Below are 20,508 nucleotides of genomic sequence, written 5' to 3' on the forward strand. Positions count from 1 at the left end.
GGAAAACCCATCCAGCCGCCTGAGTGGGAAGGTGACTGTCCCAAAGTCACCAAGGGTGGGGCGTGCTTGTCTGTGGGTGGGTTCTGACCGCTATCTCCATCTCCCCTCGGGACAGTGGAGGGTGGGGGCCGGCCACTGTTGTCTGAGTAGATGGAAGGGTGAACCACTGAGCCCAGGCATGCATGAAGCCAGTACCTATTTCGGTGGGCTTTGGAGGAATGCAATGGGGTCCTCACATGTTGGCCAGGTGACGATCACTCAGCCTGAGCACTGCCTTAAAAACCACACTCTGGGCGCACTTGGGTGGCTCAGTCATTAAGCGGCTGCCTTCAGCTCAGGTCGTGCATGATCCCAGGGTCCTGGGATCGATCCCCGCATCAGGCTCCCTGCTCGATGGGAAGCCTGCTTCTCCCTCTGCCCACTCCCCCTGCTTGTATTCTCTCTCTCTCACTGTCTCTCTCTGTCAAATAAATAACTAAAATCTTTTAAAAAACCCCAAAAACCCACACTTGGGGCCCTCTTCCCAGGGGGCGCAGCCATTGTGGGATCCACTTGTGTGGTTCCCCCACCCGGAGGCCCACAGTTGGGCAGGGTGATTTTCGTTCAGATTCCTGTGCCAGCTCAGACCTTGTTCTAAAGCTCTTCTAAATCCTCTGCGGATAGGAAGACTCTGGGACACATGTAACTTTTTTCTTTTGTGTGACAATGCATCCGCGGTAGGACAGCCGCAGTCCTCTGTGCCTCAGCGCGGTGCCCGTGGACAGGATTTGCAGGTAAATCCGGCAAAAGAATGTGAAGGAGAGCAAGGAGATTTTTCTCGTGGTCAAAGTTGTTGATATTTTTTAAAAAGTAACTTTGGGCTCGTCCTAAGAAGTATTATGACCATTGTGGAACATTTACAGGTACACAAAGGGGTCAAACCAAACCAAACCATAATTCCCTCACTCCTGTTAACATTTTAGAGTTGTTCCTTCCAGCCTTTTTTCCCCCTTCCTTCCAGCCTTTATTTATTTATTTAAAAGATTCTCTCTCTCTCTTCCTTTTTTCTTTCTTTGACACAGAGAGAGTGAGTGTTATACAAGCAGGGGGAGCAGCAGAGGGAGAGGGAGAAGCAGGCTCCCCCACTGAGCAGGGAGCCTGAATGGGGCTTGATCCCAGGACCCCCGGAGCCAAAGATGCTTAACTGACTGAACCACCCAGGCACACCTTTTCTTTTCTTTTTTTTTTTAAAGATTTTATTTATTTATTTGACACAGCACAAGCTGGGGGAGCAGCAGGCACAGGGACAGGGAGAAGCAGGCTCCCTGCCCAGGAAGCCCTATGCAAGGCTTGGTCCCAGAACCCTGGGACTTGGCGGCTGTCCCCTGTGTGCCCGAAGGCAGATGCTTAACAGACTGAGCTCCCCACGTGCCCCTAGCCTTTTTTCTTTCTTCCTTCCTTCCTTTTTTTTAAATTTAATTTTATTTATTTGACAGAGAGAGAGAGAGAGAGAGAGCACACAAGTAGGCAGAGTAGCAGGTAGAGGGAGAAGCAGGCTCCCCGCTGAGCAAGGAGCCCAATGTGGGGCTCGATCCCAGAACCCTGGGATCATGACCAGAGCTGAAGGCAGTCACTTAACCAACTGAGACATCCAGGTGTCCCCTTCTTTCTTTTCTTTTTTTTTTTAAGTTTATTTATTTTTAGTAATCTCTACCCCCAGTGTAAGGCTCCAGCACATGACCCCGAGATCGGGAGTCGCACGCTCTTCTGACTGAACCAGCCAGGTGCCCCAGTTCTTTATTTCTTTTGGCCTCAGTTCTCTTATAAAATGGGGGACACACCCTACCTTCAAGGGCGTTTGAGGGATGAGAGAGCCTGGAGGACCAGAGCGCCGCACAGTAGGTGCCCAGTAAACGACACACCTTCTTGGCCAGCAGCGGAGCGGGTGCTTTTCTGTGTCCTGTATTTCGTGTTTGTCGTGAGCATTATCCTAGGTCCGTAAGCCTTTTGTAAACATCTTTGAGGACTCCTATTCCATCATTAGGTTATACTGTAACTTCTTTAAGAAGTCCCTTATTGTAGGTGTTTAGTTCCAGATGGAGGCTTTTTTTCCATGGCCAATTATAGTAATTATTATTTTCATAATTAAGGACACCCTCAATAGCCCCTGTCTTTAAGAGCCGAAACAAATTAGGTTTTTGAAGTACAGCTTCACGATGGCTGAGGTGGTTGTAGGGAGCGGGCACCTTGACGCGGCCCTTGTGTGCCCGTAATTGCCGAGTTCAAGTGGAAAACTGGTGGGCGTTGCCGGGCCTCACTTCAAATGTGCCCCAGGCCCCCGGAGCAGAAGGTTCTCCTCTGTTTTGTCCGCTGGTGTTTCAGACCCTTGGGGATATTGGGCATTTGAAGAGCTGAAGCCCCAGCTTCGGGTCAGCCCTAGCTCTGCCCTCGGGGAGTTCCTGTTCCAGTGGGGAGACAGACACCGAAACCAATAAATGTCGGCGTTCGTGTTGGGATAAGTGCAACAGGCCGGGAAGATGCCCGGGGTGGGGTGGGGGTGGGAGGTTGGAGTCGGCGCTTTTCTGGTGAGGGTGTGGGTCAGAGGGCTCAGGAGAGGGAGCTGCTGCGGCTGAGTCTGGAAATGGCACATTCGCTTGGGTTCCTTGGTGGAGAGAGGACCAGAGTCTGGACACATGTAGCACCAGGATGAACAGATGGGAGGCGTTGGGCAGTGGCTTTGAATGTTCCGGCACTTGCTAGAATTAGGCTGGACCTTAGGCTGGACTTAAGGAGGAGGCCGTGGTCTGATGGGGGACAGTGGCAGTTTGCCGTGTCGTCGTCTTCTCTGGGTCTCCAGTACCCCAGCAGTGCCTGGGTGAGGCTGGGCCCTTGGTGTGTGGAGGCCAGACGCGTTCATGGGAACCTCAGCTGCCGTTCTAGCCGGTATCTCTCAGGCTGTCTGGCAGAGTTCTGCGAGTTGGTTCATCTGGGGATGCGCGGACATGCTGGAACATACCACGTGTGCTGATACACGCGCGGCCCCCGCTGCCTGAGAGACGAGTGATGCCTGCCAGGAGGTGCCAGGAGGAAAGTCCGGGCTCAGGATTAATGGGCTCTGAAACCAGTCCTGTGATTTGTACCTGGATGTGGTTACAGAGGCTTCTAATTGCAGTCACAGAACTAATAAGCAAGCCCGCCTGCGGGCATCTCAGGTCTGATCCTCCTGAGTGGGAGGTGTGCTTTCGTTGGAGCAGTCGGCCGCCCGGGCACCCGCAGGTGTGCTCCCGAGTTCTTGCAGGCCTGACTCATCCATCGCCCGCGTTCTCGTGCTCAGTGCCGCCCCGGGCCACGGCTCCTCCCTCAGACTTGAAGGGTGGGGATGGAGGTCCTGGAGTGGGGGGTGGGGTGGCAGGGAAAGGGAGGGAGGACAGGCTCGGCGGCTCTGCTGTGTGCCGGGGGCTGTGCTGGGTGCTCTGTACAGAGCTGGTGGAACACCAGTGAGAGGCACTGAGAACAGATGTTGGTGTCATCATTTTCAGGTGGGACAAAGCAAACTGGGCGAACTTAGGTACCTTTGTCAAGATGATACAGAGAGTAGAGTAAGCCGGTGCCTGTTCGTTCTCACGCGCTGCTAGATCTGCTTTCCGTGTGGGGCAGGTGTCTTGGGCCTTCTCGAAACCTTGGTAGTACAGTGCCGTCTCAGGGACAGCAGCAAAAGCCCAGGGGCCCAGCCTTGTTACCAGCCGTGTAAGCAAGTCACCGCCACTCCCTGGGCCTCCGTTTCCTCATCTGCAAAATGGGGAAGACAGTTTAGTGTCCGTGAGGGGTTTGTGTAGAAATCAGAGCAGATGCTGTGACTGGGAACCCTGGGCCCTGTGGTCGGCGGTGGGGGATCATGCTGGAACAGTTGACGGTGCTCAGGACTTCGGACGGAGTCTCCTCTGTCCTGCCTCCTCCTGTGAGTGGAGCCCGAGGTAGAGTCGAGCTGAGCTTTCCTGTCCAGGAAATGGGCATTGGAGCTGGGCTGATCTCGTGTGCTCTCTGTTGTCGCTTAGCTGTATTTGTGTGCCCTTCAATAAGACCTTGACCTCTTTTGAGCCTTTTCACAAAGTGAAAGTACCACTTCGTCAGCCTGTTAGGCATACACGAGACAAGTGTATATTTGGCATTTGTCACTAAATTGGTCCTGTTCCTCTGGTACTCTGGGAGCCTGCCGCGGTACCGTGTAGCGCTCTTCTCCTAACAGCTGCGGGCTACTTCCCACTCAGCAGTGTTTTGAACGAATACGTATACAACACTTAGGACAAGGCCTCTGCCGGGGCTGGTAGTAGGACTGTGCACAAGGCAGACTCCCGGCTTGCTGCTCTCTGGAGAGGCAGTAAGATCTGGAACGTCATCCTACCTGTGCGTGTCTGTAGGCGTCAGAGTTCTGGTTGGTGCTGCACGGGAGATCCTTACATGATGGGCGGCCAGGGAAAGCGTCCCTGAACCACGCAGCCTGGGCCTCAAGGCTGAGTAGGCTTGACAAGGGCAGAGGATGGGCTGGGGTGGCCGGGACAGGAGCGTCTCCAGAGGTGGATGCAAACCCTGGCCTGACCGGTGGCCAGTGAGGCCCAGACGGGGGTGCAGAGAGGCCAGGCTTTAGCATCCGTGAGATTGTAATGTTTAGCTGGGGTACCCTTCGCGGCTAATGATGCCTCCCGGGACAGCCTGGAGCCCTGGGCGGAGCTAGTACCGGGGTCCTTTGAGTCCCAGCTCTGTGGTTGACCCTCTAGGTGTCCCCGAGCCTTCCCCTCCCCAGTCCTTTCATGTCTGTAGCATAGCAGGTGTCTCGCAAACACACCTGCTTCGGACACAGTAAAGTCTCCACCACACAGTGTAAGTGAGGGGTGACCACGGCCTCAGTGCCCGAGGGATTTGGGCTTACTCATGAAAACACAGGAGAGAAGGATACACTCAGTGGTTAGGTCAGAGGGAAATGACTGGTGAAAAGAAGCTGGGCTGGGGATTAGCATCCAGAATTCATTCCACTGGATCTCCCTGGAGGTTTGAAGAGGCAGGGAGAATGCTTGACTGACTGAATTCTTCCTTGCTGCCGGAGCAAAGAGACGGGATCAGGTCCTCGACTCACAGTGCTCTTAAGGTATTGGGGGAAAAGTGATTGTGGAAAAGTAGGATTTTTTTTGCCCCTTCACTGAGGCCGATTCTCGGGGGATGCTCTATGTGTGGGTAACTGTTTGTCCTTTTTACAGGTCTTCCGGAAGCACTGGGCAATGACCCCGAGACTCCAGCCCAGAGTGGTCTGAAACCGTTTGGGAAAGCAGAGGGAGTCCTGGGGAAGATGGCCATGGCCCCAAGCCCTTCCCTGGCTCAGGTGTACGCCAGCCCCGTGGCGGTGGCCGTGTGGGAATGGCAGGACGGGCTGGGCACCTGGCACCCGTACAGTGCCGCCGTCTGCAGCTACATCGAGCAGCAGTTCGTCCAGCAGAAAGGCCAGCGCTTCGGGGTGGGGAGCCTGGCCCACAGCATCCCCTTGGGCCAAGCTGACCCCTCGCTGGCCCCTTACATCATTGACCTCCCCAGCTGGACCCAGTTCCGCCAGGACACTGGTAAGACACTTCCTGCCTCTAGTACGCGTCCGAGCGCCCATGTTAGAGTTATACATAGGAGTGACTCTCACAGCTTCGTCCTGTCCCTGAAACGTGCCCGCTTGGGAGGCAGGTGCTGTGAATGGTACAGGGGCAGTGTGAAGGTACTTCTCAGTAGTAGGGAGTGCCTTGAGAACACCGCGCAGGGGCCCCCCTGGACCCCCACTTGTCTCCCAAACCCAGAAGGCCTGTTTCCACCGGCAGAGATTGGAGGGTCTCGCAGACAGGCTGGCGTGGATGTGGGATGCTAGTAAGGAGGGCCCAGGAAGGAGTCCTGCCGCCGCTGCACGTGTCTGTGTGACCTGGTTACACGGGTAACTGCACTCGCCCGTGTGCTCATGGGTGGGCTTTTTGTGTGTTTTGATCCATATTACAGAGACTGGAACCACCATCTTCCTCCTAGAGCTGTGCCCTGTCCCTCTAACCCAGCGGTTCTCAACTGGAGGTGATTTTGTCCCCCAGGACACTTGACAGTGTTTGGAGACATTTTTGATGGTCACACACGTGGGGCAGGGAGCCACTGGCTTCTGATTGGTAGAGACCAGGGATGTTGCAAAGACGCACAGGACTGGCCCCTTGCCAAAGGATTCTTGGCCCAGGATGTCACTGGTGCTGGGACTGAGAAACGCCGCTCTGATCCCCGCGCCAGGGTCCTCGGGAGTACTGGAAGCTAAGGCTTCCAGTCGACTGGCTGCAGAGGGAGGTCCCTGCCTTCCGGGTGTTTGCAGTCCACTGAGCAAGACAGCAGGCAAGATGCATCGTGTGGAAATTGTGCATTGCGTGAGGTCGCGGCGGGTATCAGATCAGGGAATGGAGCCATAAAGTGTTGGGAGAGACCAAAGTTTGAACTGAGGTGGCCGGATCACCAGGAAAGAATGAAGACAGGCCCGAGGAAAGGGCAGGTTGTTCCTTGAAGGGACTTTGGCTTTTATGCTGAAAGGGGGAGCGGTGGGAGGATTTGGGCAGAGGCGTGCCCTGGTCTGATTTGGAGGTGGAGAGTATCCTTCCGGCTGCCATGTAGGCAAGGCAGGGGCGGGGGGCGGGGGGGGAGGTCAGGAGACCAGTAGAAGTGAATTGTGGTGGTGATCTTTTGGCAAGTGCTGTTGGAAGCATGGCTCAAGTTCATTGTCTTCTTTTTCTGTGTAATCTTCGGGTTTGGCTTATTAATGGCATATAAGCCAACCATAGGGTGTTTCCTGATAGTTGCTGCTTGAGAAATCAGAGGGAATGGGACATCCATGTAAGGGACTTAATGTAACCATAAATAATGAGTTTTATAAAGTTTTAGAGGCATAAGAAATACTCACGGCCTAATACAAGGAAACAGCCCAAAAAGTTTTCAGAGTGGTGGTCAGCTCCCTAAGTGTCCGTGCGAAGGAGACCAGATGGGAGGAAGTGCACGGCCACATAAGCCGTGTGGTTGGCTGGTCTTGATTGCCGGATTATGGACGGTTTAATTTTGTTTTTGTTCCAGTTTTTTTTTTTTTTAAGTGGGGCTGCATGTTTTTCATCACTAGAAATATTTTGAAAAACCCTGGAGTCTGAGCCGCAGCTGTTCTTTGACCCAAGTTCCCAGCATCCCCCACTCCTGCTGAGGAACACAGGCCCCCTTCTGCCACTAGAGCCCTGTGGGCCCAGTTTTTTTCTTCTTCTTCTTTTTCTTTTTTTTTTTTTTTTTTTAGATTTTATTTATTTGAGAGAGCACGTTTGAGTGAGCACAAGCTGCGGGGAGGGACAGAGGGAGAGGGAGAATGAGACTCCCCGCTAAGCAGGGAGCCCGATGTGGGTCTCGATCCCAGGACCCTGAGACCATGACCTGAGCTGAAGGCAGACGCTCAGCCAACTGAGCCACCCCGGTGCCACCCCCCACCTAGTTTCTTCACCTAGAGGGAGCTTTCTGCCCCTCTTGCCCAAAATGTGGAAAGCATAGCCGGTGCCAGCCTCAAGGTCAAACAGCAGCACGACCCTATACACACTGTGACCATGCTCGTTTATTTTGGTTGTAGAAAGAGAATTTTTTTTTTTAAAGATTTTATTTATTTATTTGGTAGACAGAGATCACAAGTAGGCAGAGAGGCAGGCAGAGAGAGAGGAGGAAGCAGGCTCTCCATGGAGCAGAGAGCCCGATGTGGGGCTCGATCCCAGGACCCTGGGATCATGACCTGAGACAAAGGCAGAGGCTTTAACCCACTGAGCCACCCAGGTGCCCCTAGAAAGAGAATTTTTAAACGCCTTCTGTTTTGGGGGGGCTATCAGGTTCACCATTCATGTATCCTCTTCCTTTTCGAACAGGTACCATGCGGGCCGTGCGGAGGCACCTGTTCCCCCAGCATTCGGCCCCTGGCCGGGGCATCGTCTGGGAGTGGCTGGGTGATGATGGCTCCTGGACGGCTTACGAAGCCAGTGTGTGTGACTTCCTGGAGCAGCAGGTGGCCAAGGGCAACCAGCTCGTGGACTTGGCTCCCCTGGGGTACAACTACACCGTCAACTATGCCACCCACACGCAGACCAACAAGACTTCGAGCTTTTGCCGCAGCGTGCGGCGCCAGACGGGAGCCCCGTACCCGGTGACCACCATTATCGCTCCGCCAGGCCACACAGCAGTCGCCTGCTCTTGCCATCAGTGCCTCAATAGCGGTGGAACTGGCCCGGTGTCAGGCCGCTACCGCCACTCCATGACCAACCTCCCCGCGTACCCTGTCCCCCAGCCCCCCCACAGGACCGCCATCGTCTTTGGGGCCCACCAGGCCTTTGCCCCGTACAACAAGCCCTCGCTCTCTGGGGCTAGGTCTGCACCCCGGCTGAACACCACCAACCCCTGGGGTGGGGTGCCACCCTCCCTGGGGAGCCAGCCCCTCTACCGCTCCAGCCTCTCCCACCTGGGACCGCAGCACCAGCCCCCAGGACTGTCCGCAGCCGGTGGAGCCAGGTATCGTGTCGTGGAGGGTCAGCTTGTCCACCCGCACGCCATGTCAGCAGGCTTGGGTTTCTGCTTTTATTCCGCTGGGAAGACGCACTCACGTACCCGCAGGCCTGGGCCCTGCCTCCGGTGGCTTCTGGTGCCCAGGGGCCGGCCGTCCACAGCCCTGCCTTGCACGGAGCCTGCCTGAGCTCCGGTGCCTGAGTGCCGGCAGTTGCCTCGTGGGTCTCGTTCGCTCAGTGGAGCTCAGTGGAGTCCGGGCCGACGTAGAGCCTTGGGGCTGCTCCTGCGGGCCGCATAGCTCTGCCGTGGGCCTGAGGACGTTTCGTTGACTCCTCTGTGCCCGGCACCGAGGACACAGACGTGGAGGGTGCAGTCCCCTCCCGCTTGGCCCGGGGAAGGCTGGGAGCCCAGTTCGGTGCTTCCCGGTCACTTGAGTGGAGAGCAGCGTGGCGGGTGTGTGGCGGGTGGCCACGGGTGGCTTGCACGCTGGTGCGGTCGGCCCAGTGTCTCGTGGAGCTCTCTGCGCCTGCAGGAGGATGGTGAAAGGAGCCCCACCCGGACCGGAGGGCACGGAACAGTCGGGGGAGCCCTGGGGTGGCCAGTGGGGTCTTGCTCCTGGGGTGGCGAGAGACCTGTCGCTCACGAGGAGCGTCGTCAGGGCGCGTGATTGAAGGCGTTGGGCTTGGGGGACATTCAGAGACTGCTAAGCGTTAGCTGGGAGGGTGGGGGGGCTGGTTTCTGAGAGGGTGACTGGTGGCTGGACATGGGGCCTGTCCCAGGCCTGTGGCTGCTCTGCCTCATCCCCCCTGTTGGGTGGGGCTGGTGTTGGCCTCTGGCATTTTTGAAAGCTGGGTTTCAGAGGACTCTGCCAGCTTCTGTACGACACGGCGACTACTGCCGTTCACTGAGCTCGTATGGCCGGGCTGTGTGAGTGACGGCAGTAATCCTCACAAAGGCCATCTGTCCCAAGCTTACGGGGGGCACACTAAGGCTGGCAGGGCCCCCAGCAAGTGGCAGAGCCGGGATTCAACCCAGGGCGCAGAGCAGGCCATGAGGGACCCACAGGGATCTCGAAGCTCTCTTAAAGGCGGCGTGAGAGGAAGGCAGAGGCGTCCTGAGAGGGGGTGTGGCGGAGTCCGTAGACTGGAGGGTGTGGGCCAGGCTGTCATCCTGGGCATCTGCTCCTTCGGGGGCTGGGGACATGTGGACCAGAGGCCTTTCTGGGAATGGGGTGACCAGAACTTTCGCTTGGCCTCCTCCCTGGATTTTTACATAGACGTTAGCAAGCAGGGCTCTGTGCTGTCTCAGCCCTACCCAGCGTCCCGTGAGGCCCCCTCCTCCAGGATGCCAGCCAGAAGCTTTCAGAGAAAAGTGTGCTGTCTGCCAGCCTAGAATGGTTATCAGCAGGGCTAGAGCTGCTTCTACTAGGTCAGTTTTGCTGGGCCTCCTGGGGCTCCTTAAGTTCCAAATTATTTTGAGGGACATTTCTAGACAGTTCCAGAGCTAGGATTCTGGGATCGAGCCAGGTGACTTAATTCATGGGCTTCGTTGCTTTCTGCTGGTACCGGGCTCCCCTCGGTCTCCCCTGATACTTCTCTGGCGTCCCCCCTCCCCCGCCTGAGGGCCCCGGGAGACTGCCAGAGTGGGGCCTCCTGGTACCGGCCGGGCAGGTTCCAGAGGGGAAGGTGGCTGGGCCAGACGGCCTTACGTGTGCTTCTGGGCCGTGCGTGTTGCTACTTGCCCTGCCTGCCTTGGTTGTCAGCCAGGAAGGGAAGCAGGCCAGCTGGCTCTGTTAGTTGAAACCATCTCAAAGGGGGCCTGCCTCACGAGGTGGGTGTACCTGTATCTCCTCCAGCTTTTCAGGAGCTGGGAGAGGCGCCGTTCACTCGCCTGGGCCTATCCCTCCCTGTTTTGAAAAACAGGGTTTCCCCCTGTCTTATTTGTAGGGTGGCCCTCTTCTGTGAACCCCTTTCTGATGGGTGTTGTAGAGCCGGGGCGGGGGCGCTGCTTAATGAATCCTGTCCTCTTGACCCAGCAGAGCCAGGAGAACTGAAATGCTTGACCCCTCGGTCTCCCTAGGGGCCTTGGTATGGTTCTCTAGGCCAAGTGATCCTCAGCCGAGTTAGGTGGAAATCTCCCAGGGGGCGGCAGGGCTGGTGGCACCGTGGGCTGGGGAAGCCTGGGAAGTGGCCTTATTTACTGGTCGCCACCGGAGAGAACATGCGAGAGTGAGCGAGATCAGAATCTGTGGAACCCATGTGGTTTTTATTTGGGAAGCCGTGCGGTTTCAGATCGCTTCTTGCTCAACCTGGGTAAAACCTTGGCTGTTGGACTTCTCTGTGGCCCGGGAAGCTTTCCGAGTAGGCAGTAATGCGCTGAGCTGCCGGGTTTGAGAAAATTTCCTGGTAGCTGAACTTGATCCCTTTAAGCACCAGAACTTGTGTTTTAATGATGCTGGACAGAAAACTTTCCAAATGTGTCATGCGCCCGGTCTTCTTTAGTAGAGGGTGTGGTGGCTTAACGTTTTGATGGCTGGAGGTGATGATCGAGCCCGGCTGTCGGTCGCTGCTTTGGTGTGGCTAGGCCTGGGGATGCATGCCCCCGCCCTGAGTGGCCCTAGGATATGGCTCTCCCAGTTTGCTTCCATCTGCTCTGTTTTTGCTGCTGCTGTTCTCCCGGCTTCCAGAAGCGTTCCCTCCTGCTGTCCGCCTGGCTCGCATGCTCAGAGTCCCGGGGCGAGGGGGCTTGAGGGGTGCTGACTGGCTCTAGGCCCTTGGGTCAGCTCTGTTCCCTTGCCATGTCTCTCCTTTCTCCTCCTCAGTAAGATTAAGGATTTGGGCTGGGAAGTCCGAAGTTCCTTTTGCTCTAGTATTGTGGTGTTCGGGATTTCTGTGGGGGGGGTGCCTGGTGGCCCTTCGGCTTTCCGGTATATCCCCTTAACTGCTCTGAGAACAGGGTAACTGTGGACCTTGGTATTGGGCTGCAGATTAAGCCTCACAACCACCCTGAGGGCCTTTTGGAATTATTCTCATCTCGCAGATAGAGAATTTGAAGCTCAGAAAGGGGACTCCACTTGGCCGAGGGCACGCAGCTTGAAGCCAGAGGGGGCGCTGGAAGGGGGGGCTCCAGATTGCACATCTAGGGCTCCTTGTAGGGCACCTGCCCTTATACGGCACCCTGCCGGCAGGGCTTGCTTGCTGGTGCTGGCTCGCTGGTGCTGGCTCGCTGGCCCGTGCGGAGCTGGTGGGAGGCATTGCGTTTCTTTGCTCCAGCCTCCTGCCTCTGTGCTTTGCCTGGGACTGCTACGTGCTGCCTCCATAGAACACTGAAGTCCTCATGTCTCATGTCCTGGGCGCCGTTCAGAAGCTCCGGGAGATAGTCCCAGAGAGGAAAGCCAGGTTGGGCCTAGTAGGTAGACCCATGAACCGGGGAGGCTGTGACTGGAAGGAATTCTCGGAGAAGGGCACTCCATGGGGCAAATAGTGCCCATGTTGGGGAACATTCTGGTCGTCTGGGCCCTTTGAGGATGGTGGAGGGAGATTGGTGACATCCGAGGTCCTGTCCATCCTGAGAGTCCCCATCTTGGGAACCGCTGTGTCCTTTTACTGCTCTCATGACTGCAGGGAAACATCTGGCAGAGGAACTGGGATGAGTGATAGGGGAAGTGGCAACAGTGTGAGACCCACAGAACTTAGTCACGGTTCCTGGCCCCAGTTCCAGGGTGAGCTTCCCAGTGGGAGCCTTAATGCCTGTCTGCTTTCTGCTCCGGTTCTTGGTGGTAGAACCTAAGGCCTTCTCCTTCAGATATGTGCCTCTCCCCAGCAAAGGAGGACCCCGCTTCTGGGACCCCCTCTGGACCAGCAATGAGTAACCCACTAACATGGGGGAGGTGTCGAGCCAGGCTTCGGCTTTCCGGCTCCCTGGCTGAGGGCTCAGGCTCTGTGTCCCCTGCAGAGCTGGCTTGGGAGATGGAGGATGTCTGGAAGGGCTCTGTCATCCAGGACTCCTTCACTGTTCTAGAACCTGAGAATTGCAAAGGCTGTCAGAGATGATCTACTGACCTTTTTTTTTTTTTTTTAAAGATTTTTATTTATTTATTTGACAGACGGAGATCACAAGTAGGCAGAGAGGCAGGCAGAGAGAGAGGAGGAAGCAGGCTCCCTGCCGAGCAGAGAGCCCGATGCGGGGCTCGATCCCAGGACCCCCGGGATCATGACCTGAGCCAAAGGCAGAGGCTTCAACCCACTGAGCCACCCAGGTGCCCCCTACTGACCTTTAAAAAACCAAAGTGGAGAGACAGGCTTAGGGTGGGTGGGGTTTGCTCCAAATTAGATGGTTTAGTGGGGCCAGAAGCTTCGTTGATGCAGGTGTTCTGCACGCCCGGCTCTTCAGCGGCATGTTCAGAGCTCTGCAGAGTCAGGTCTGTTGTTTTCTTGGGCCTGAGAATAGCTGAGGAGGGCAGGAAGCCCTGATCTGGGCCGTGCCACACAGGTGATTCTCTTCCGGGAGAACAATCCAGAAGTGAAAACAAAACAACCTCTGCTCAAACAAATATGGGAGTGCCTGCTCTGCTCCCAGCTCTGTGCCGGTGGGGGGGGGGGGGCGGGGGGCCCTGCCAGCTTTAGCACCAGCTGAGTGTAAGGTTCTGGTTTGGAGCCATGTCGTTTCCACCAGCAGGACCTGTGCCCCCTGGGCTGGTGGTGGGGAAGGATCTGGGGCAGCTTCCAGAAGCGCTCACTATAAACTCGGCAGGTTGTTGGTTTGCTGGCGGCTGCAAGGGCACTACGGCAGATCGGAGCTGTCCATCATTTCCGGAGCACCATCCTGGCTCCAGGCTAGGCCAGTGGGACAGACGAACACAACCCGGCCCTGTCCTTGGGGAGTTCAGGTGTAGGGACTGCGTGAAAAGGTTTTATCACCCTTCTCGTGGCGCCATCTTGAACATCGGCAGGGATGGACCAGAAGACACAGGAACTGGGGTGGCAGGTTGACGGCGGAGGGGTCGTTTACCAGGCATCTCGGGCCGTCTACACCAACCATTCTCCATTGGGGGGGGCTCCCCCCAAACCATAGTGGCATAGATTCATTATCACTTGAAAAATACAATGGCTTAAAACCAAATGAATGACCCAAATATAGTTATTATGGGAAGCAAGACCATCGTTTAAAAAAAAAAAAACCCTGAAATTTTTAAAAAAAGATTTTATTATTTGAGAGAGAGCATGAGAGTGGGGGAGAGTCAGAGGGAGAAGCAGACTCCCTGCAGAGCAAGAAGCCGGATGCAGGACTCGATGTTGGGACTCCAGGATCATAACCTGAGCAGAAGGCAGTCGCTTAACCAACTGAGCCACCCAGATTCCCCCAAACCCTTTAATTTTGAACTAATTTTAGATTTACAGAAAAGTTACAAAAATAAGACTTATCTTGTAAAGCCAGACAGTTGCCATCCTGGGGACGTTACTGTTAACCAAGACGTTTCTCGATTCTCACCTTGTTTGTCCACTACTGCTCCCGTTCTGTCCCGGGATCGTGTGGGATCCCGCCTCACATCCAGCTGTCCTCTCTCCTCCCCACCCTCCCTTCAGGAGGAGTTCCGCTGTCTTTATCGCCCGTAACCTTGACACTTCTGAAGAACTGCTTTGTCGAATGTTCCTCAGTTTGGGCCTGTTCAGTTGCTTTCTCATGCTTGAGGTTATGCCGTGTGGCAGGAACCACAAAAGAGGTGTTACGTCCTCAAAACGCTGTTTCTTGGGGTTGCGGATGCTGATTGGTCATATTACTGGTGATATCTGTCTGGAGTACGTGTTAGAGTGGTCTCTGCCAGATTTCCCCTCTCCAGGTACCATAGAGCCCTCATTCCGACAAAGCTAGTGAGCTCAAAATTCTTTTAGGACTGTCTAAACACCCCACAAAAAAACGAAAGTCCTCGCTCACACAGCGGCAGCCACGTGGAATGAAACTGTAAAGGGGCCCCGGCAGCACCAGCGTATTCGCACCTCGGGCTGGCTCTGGCTCTTGTTTCCGCTAAGTTGGCTCCTACATTCAGCTTTGTTCTCTCTTCTCCCTAAGTGCCTCCCTCCCCAGCGGTCCTGTGAGCAGCCCTGGGAGCGTCCCCGCCTCGGTGCCCGTGCAGATGCCGAAGCCCAGCCGGGTCCAGCAAGCCCTCGCAGGTAGGCACCCTGCTGGGTCCTGGGTTCCAGAACAGGCTGTGTCTGACAGGGCAAGACACGGAGGCGGAGGAAGAATCCGTGGGCAGGGGAGGAGACCGTGGGACGGGCGTCTGGTTACCCTCTCCGTTCTCACGGAAAGCCACAGCGGCTCCTGGGGAGGCCAGTGCCTCTTTTCCGTGATGGCATGCCCTCAGTTGGTGAGCCTGTCTCTCACGGGGCGGCCTGCCTGATGACAGTGGGTCCCCTGGTGTGGACCTTTCCCCATCTTTGAAATTTCCACGTCATTTTATTTATTTTTTTTTTCCATAAAGATTTTGTTTATTTGGCAGAGGGCAGGAGAGAGCGAGCGAGCGAGCACAAGCAGGGGGAGCAGCAGAGGGAGAGGGAGAAGCAGGCTCCCTGCTGAGCAGGGAGCCTGATGCTGGGCTGGATCCCAGGACCCTGAGATCATGACCTGAGCCGAAGGCAGATGCTTAACTGACTGAGCCACCCAGGTGCCCCTCCATGTCACTTTAATTATGGTTCGAGTCACTTGTCTGTCCTGAAATGCTTTATGCGTTTCCCTGAAGGGGCCCGCTGGGGAACTCAGCTGTTTTGGCTGGAGTTATGCTTTGAATAAGTGACTTTGCGTCCACGTAAATCTTTTGTTAACCAGACGCCTTTGAACTGTTTTTAAAATTCTTTTTATAGGTTAGGGAGTTACTGAAAGTTACTTTTTAATAAGTAGGAAAAGCCAAGTGTCTTAGAAGGGAGTGTAGCAAGGTTGAAGCAGGGGACTGAGCTAACCCGAGTCTGTGTGTTGAGTGAGTCACTGTGGTAGCACGGGGGTTCGAGGGGACAGGCCTGGGGCAGGGAGACCCGTGCGGAGCCTGACTTCATGGCTCAGGGGAGCCAGCCGGGGCCTGACACGTGCCTCGGCGGTGGTGGAGGTAAGAGCTTTTGACTTGGTGGGTAGGTGGGTCACGAGAGAGGAGGAATGGATTGAGGCCCGGTGTGTGGCTGTCGACGTTACTGGGACACTCAGGAGGGGCTTTGGGTCTATCTTCCTTCATTTCTTCCCAGTAACAGCTCTGTGAGGTAGAAACTTTTATTCCCACTTTATACCTGAGGAAACTGAGCCTCAGAGAGAGTTCCAGAAACTTCTCATGATCAACCGACCAGCCCTTGGCAAAGCCGGGACTCAGCCCCAGGCATTCCGGGCCCCAGAACCTGGGTTGTCAGCAGTCACACTGTCGCTTTCCAGCCCGGTGGGAGCATGGGGAGGGGCGGGGGGGCGCTGCTAGGTTGTAGGGGGGCCGGGTCCCGGGACAGTGGGCATTTGGATGTGCAGCTCAGAAGAGCCGTCTAGGGTGCATTTGGGTGGCCTCTGCCCTCTCGGGGTGGGTGTATGAGCTCACAGAGACTGCGGGTGGGATGCGGGGAAGGGCCCTGGAGGGAGGTGGAGGGACCAGTCGGAGAGGGGGTAGAAGGTGGTAGAGAGTGGGGCCCTGTGGACCCTGCTTCAGCCGCTCAGCCATCAGCCCTCCGCTGGGGCAGAGAACGGTGAGCAGAGATGCGGTGACTGCAGAGTTCCTGCCCAGTTAGATCTTCCTGTGGGCCTGTGTGTGGGGTGGTGATCACTGGAGAGAGGTTGTGGGTGACCAGGCGCGGCCGGCACATGGCTGAGCTCCAGCCAGCTCTGTAATCGCCGAGGCTTAAATAAAAACCTTCCTAAACGCAGCTCAGAAGCGGTCCGGGATGGAGTAGCACTCGCTCCCTTTCCGGTGCTCCCGAGGCTGACGACCTCTTAGCCTGCATCCCAGGGTGTCCTCCGTGTCCCCTGGCCCCTTGGCTCTTAGATCAATCCTGGAGGTAGGCGAGTCTTTTAACTTCCATTTTATTCGCTGGGGAAACAGACCTCGGAGATGGGGGAACACGGTCTCAGCCAGCAAGGAGTGGAGACCGGAGCCTGTGGCCAGATGCCGCCTTCGCTAAACACAGGCTCTGCCTCGTACCTGTTGGTGGGAACCTGAGGTCCCGGGGAAGGAGAGATCCGAGCCAGCCCCCAGGAAGTGGGGTCTGGAGAATGTCTTCTTTCCCCGAGCCGCATTTGTGGATTCGGGAATACTCAGGCCACTGTGAGGGGGACGGGGAGGGGTTTGCGGGTGGGTTTACAAACCAGGGGTGACGCTGTGGAAGGCCTGGGTACCCTTCTGTGCGGGCAGAGGACCGTCACGGAGGGGCCACCTCCAGGTCAGGCCAGCAGGGCCTCGGGTGACAGCCTCACTGGCTGCGGCCTGGCCCAGCCCTCTCCTTGGAGTGTCTGCGTTTCATGCTGCCGCAGCCCGCCCAAGGCCAGGCAGCCAGGGCTGAGTGGAGCTAGGAGCCAGCTCTGTAAGACCGGTCAGAGGCCGGGCGTGGGCCGGAGCCCTGGTCGCTAGACAAAGGGCCAACGCCCGGTGTCCGAAAGGAGGTGTTTGCACATCTGGCCGCTGCAGGGGCTGCTCTCTCTGGGGGTCCGGTGGATAAGTGGGACCCTCTCAGGTGGGGGAGCTGTGGCTGTGCGGGCTGCTACAGTTATTTGGGGATGTTGGGCTTTGGGGGGGGGCTGTCCCTAAGTCCCGCTGTTGGGAAGACGTGACGGCCCGCTCCTGGCGTTCCCACCCAGCCGTCCTGTCCAGTGGGCATTGCTTTTGCGAAGCGTAGGTGCGGGGGGGATTCTCACACTTGCTCCCGGGGAGGCAGACCCACGGAGCAGGGGCCCCGGCTCTGCAGGCTTCTCCGTTGGGATTTCTGTGTCTGTGACTGGGGCTCGGGGGCGGGCCCTGCCCTGACGAGGGCAGAAGCCTTGTTCGTGCTGGCCTCACCGAGGCCACCCGGCAGCACTCGGGGGTATCTGGGTTCCCCAGCAGACAGGTTCTGTGCACCTGCTGTGACCGGGCCCTGCCCTCGGTGCTCAGTGCAGGGAGGACAGCTGTCGCGACACCCATACACGAGTCCTTTCAGGGGGTAAGAAAGGACACAGACGGCGGGGAAGCGGCCCTTTTAGGTGGGGTGGTCAGGGAAGGGCTGCCTCCTAGCTCACGCGTGGGGAGAGGTCTGCCGGAAGTGGAGCAGAGAGCGCTGGGGGAGGAGGTCGCGGTCAGGGCAAAGGCCGGGGTTCTACTAAGGCAAGCATTGCTCCTGTCCCCTCCGTCGTTGTGCCCCCGGCCCTCTTCCCTCGTCTGCTTGTCCTGCGGTCTGCCTGACATTTCGTTCAAACCCCCTTCTGAGCTCAGGAGCAAGCAACGTGGAGACGCTGGTGGCGTTGCGTGGCCCGATGAGCAGGTGCCAGGTGTGCTCTTCTGGTGGGTGCTTTGGGGTCTGTTGTGAGCGGCTGCCACAGGGCACCCTGCCCCGCTCCGCTGTGCTGCCCAGGCTGCTGGCTGGCCTCTGCTTCTGTCCCTGACTGGGCACGTTCGCCACTTTTGAGTCTTTGCTCTTCGAGGCCGTGGTGGCAGGCCTGGATGGGGCCCCGGGGGCAGGTCTCCCCTTACCCGCCTGCATCACCTCCGGAGTGGGCAGCGCCATCTGCTTGGCCCACCCAGGGTCCCCACTTCCTGCCCCAGGCTGCCCTCGGGACCCAGCACCCGAGCCTGATTCTGAGCACTCGGAAAGCCTCCCTTCGCCTGTAGCAGAGGTGTCACTGAGCGAGACGGACGGCAGGGAGATTGCACAGCGAGGCAGGCCGAGGGGCTCCCGTGGGAGACCGCGCTGTGTTCCAGGGAGCACCAAGGCCTCGGAGAGTGCCAAGAGAGCGGCAGGTGGTGAGGGTCCGCCTAGAGTATGTGTGAACCACCAGGCTGAGGAGTGAGGGCTCCCCCCGTGGGTGTGCCCTCGGTGCTACCCTCCAGGACAGAGCAGGCTGTTGGAGCCTGGACTGAGGGCAGAGATGGGAGCCGCAGCCCGAGACCTTTGCTGCTCCAGAGGAGCGGCCACAGAGGCCACGGGAGGCCTGTCGGGGAGCAGGCCCAAGGCCAGCGTTCCTGCCGCCCACCCTAGCAATGGCACCGGAAGCATCTAGAAGGGCCAGATGGAAAGCAGCACCCCACTGGAGGGAGGGTGACCAGGAGCCCAGAGGGCATGGCCAGGGGGAGCACGGGGGGAGGACTGAGCACGAGACTCTGTCCGTGTCTCCATAGCTTGCTCGCGTCCTTCCGTGTCACCCCTTTGGTCTCCTCCTCGCACCTGGCACCGGCAGCTCCCGCTTGGAGTGGCGTCGTGCCCCCCTCGAAGCAGAAGGCCTTGTCCCGCCCCCTTCCCCATACGCCGGGAGCACGGGCCAGCTGGTGGCTCAAGCAGACCCCTGTGGGGATCTGATGAGCCGGGCATTTCCCTGGTTCGTGGCCCGGGGCTTAGTTGCCTTGAGCGGCCGATCCCTCCGGAAGATCCGTGGGTCCTGCTGGCCGTTCACGGTGCCACCTGGACTCAGCCGGGGTTTGTGGACGTCCCGTGCCGAATGACTCCTTCTAACGTTTCTCCCTTCTCTGCATGTCTGATCTCGCACCCCGTGTAGGCATGACGAGTATTCTGCTGTCAGCCATTGGACTCCCTGTGTGTCTTAGCCGCGCACCCCAGCCCGCCAGCCCTCCCGCCTCCTGTCTGGCCTCTAAAAGTCACAGCTCAGTTAAGAGATTGAGGAAAATGCCCATGAAAGGTAGTTCCTGCTCACAAGTGCTCTCTGGCCTCTGCTAAGCCTCCGAGTCTTGCTGCCTCTGACTCTCCTGCATCGGTCGCTCTTCTCTGACCCCCACGGCCTTTCTCTGCTTCCTTTACCCCCAGGGGAGGGGCTCAGCGGCCCTTCTGCCTGCCCTCGGCGCGGAGGTGGGCCCTGGAAACCACTTACCCCCGAAAACCCAGAGTTCAGCTCCTGTCGTCTGGCACAGCTGGGGTGTGAGGGGCCTGTCCTTGAGGACTCTGTGACTGGACAAGCACGAGCGCGGGGTGAGGCCAGCTCGGGATGGGGGTGACTCTGTCCCTCTCGGCAGGGCCAGCATGCATCTCAGGAAAGGGCCCCAGCCCTGTCTGGCCCCCACGAAGGGCAGCTTCGGAGGGGTCCCCCAGTGGCGCTGCTCTGCCCGTCACGTGGCTGGGGAGAAAGGGGTTCCGGAACCGCGGCAGGTACTGTGGGTTTTAGCCAGACTTAGTGAAGGAGCCTGTGGGTAGTGAGTTCTAAACCTGCCTTTTCGGAAGCCGATGCTTCCGTCTTTGGGCTGGAGGCGCACAGAGCACAGAAAGCCCTGCGACCCTGAGTGCGGTGCGGTGAGGTGAGCAGGGAGCACGGCCCTGGCCTAGCCGGCTTGGGTTCCGGTCTTGGTTCTGACTTCATGTCCCACACCCGGTGTCTCCGTTTGTGAGCCGGCATCTCCTACTTCGCAGGTTGGTGGTGGACGGAATGAGAAGAGCACACGTGAGGCGCCCAGCACGTAGTCATGGGGGGCTCTGATCATGCCCACTGCCTGTCTAACCCCAGGCCTGCAGGTGGCAGGAAGGGCCAGGGAGTGGCGGGGCTTTACGCCCCGTTCCCCACCTCACCCCTGTCCCGGCAGCTGGGCCGGGCGGGCCCGGAGCTTCCCAAGACACTCCGACTTGCCTGGGAAGAGCACAGGCTCTTGGCGGACACTCTGATCTTCCTTCCTGGGCTCAGATGTCCCTTTCTTGGGGCTGGTGGTCCCCTGGCTGGCCCCCTTAAGAGAAGTGTGGCTCCTGGGCTACCTTGGGTTTTAAAAGGCTGTCCGGGCAAGGGCGAGTGGCGGGGGAATGGGTGCTG

The 20,508-nt window shown here is 57.6% G+C and overlaps 1 protein-coding gene across 2 annotated transcripts in view; it reads left to right on the top strand.

The window, feature by feature from the left end:
- DTX2 (deltex E3 ubiquitin ligase 2) overlaps positions 1–20,508 on the top strand; it is a 36,069-nt gene that overhangs the window by 7,854 nt on the left and 7,707 nt on the right. Inside the window, exons 2-5 of one of the 2 annotated variants that reach the window (XM_080830375.1) lie at positions 5,232–5,588; positions 7,920–8,556; positions 14,620–14,720; positions 19,255–19,395. In XM_080830375.1, coding sequence (XP_080686501.1) covers positions 5,321–5,588; positions 7,920–8,556; positions 14,620–14,720; positions 19,255–19,395 — 1,147 coding nt within the window. In that variant the 5' untranslated portion in view covers positions 5,232–5,320. The remainder of the gene's footprint in view (positions 1–5,231; positions 5,589–7,919; positions 8,557–14,619; positions 14,721–19,254; positions 19,396–20,508) is intronic. The other variant, XM_080830376.1, reaches the window with a different exon arrangement.

Source organism: Martes martes (genome assembly GCF_963455335.1).
Source record: "Martes martes genome assembly, chromosome: 18".
Taxonomy (NCBI): Eukaryota; Metazoa; Chordata; class Mammalia; order Carnivora; family Mustelidae; genus Martes; species Martes martes.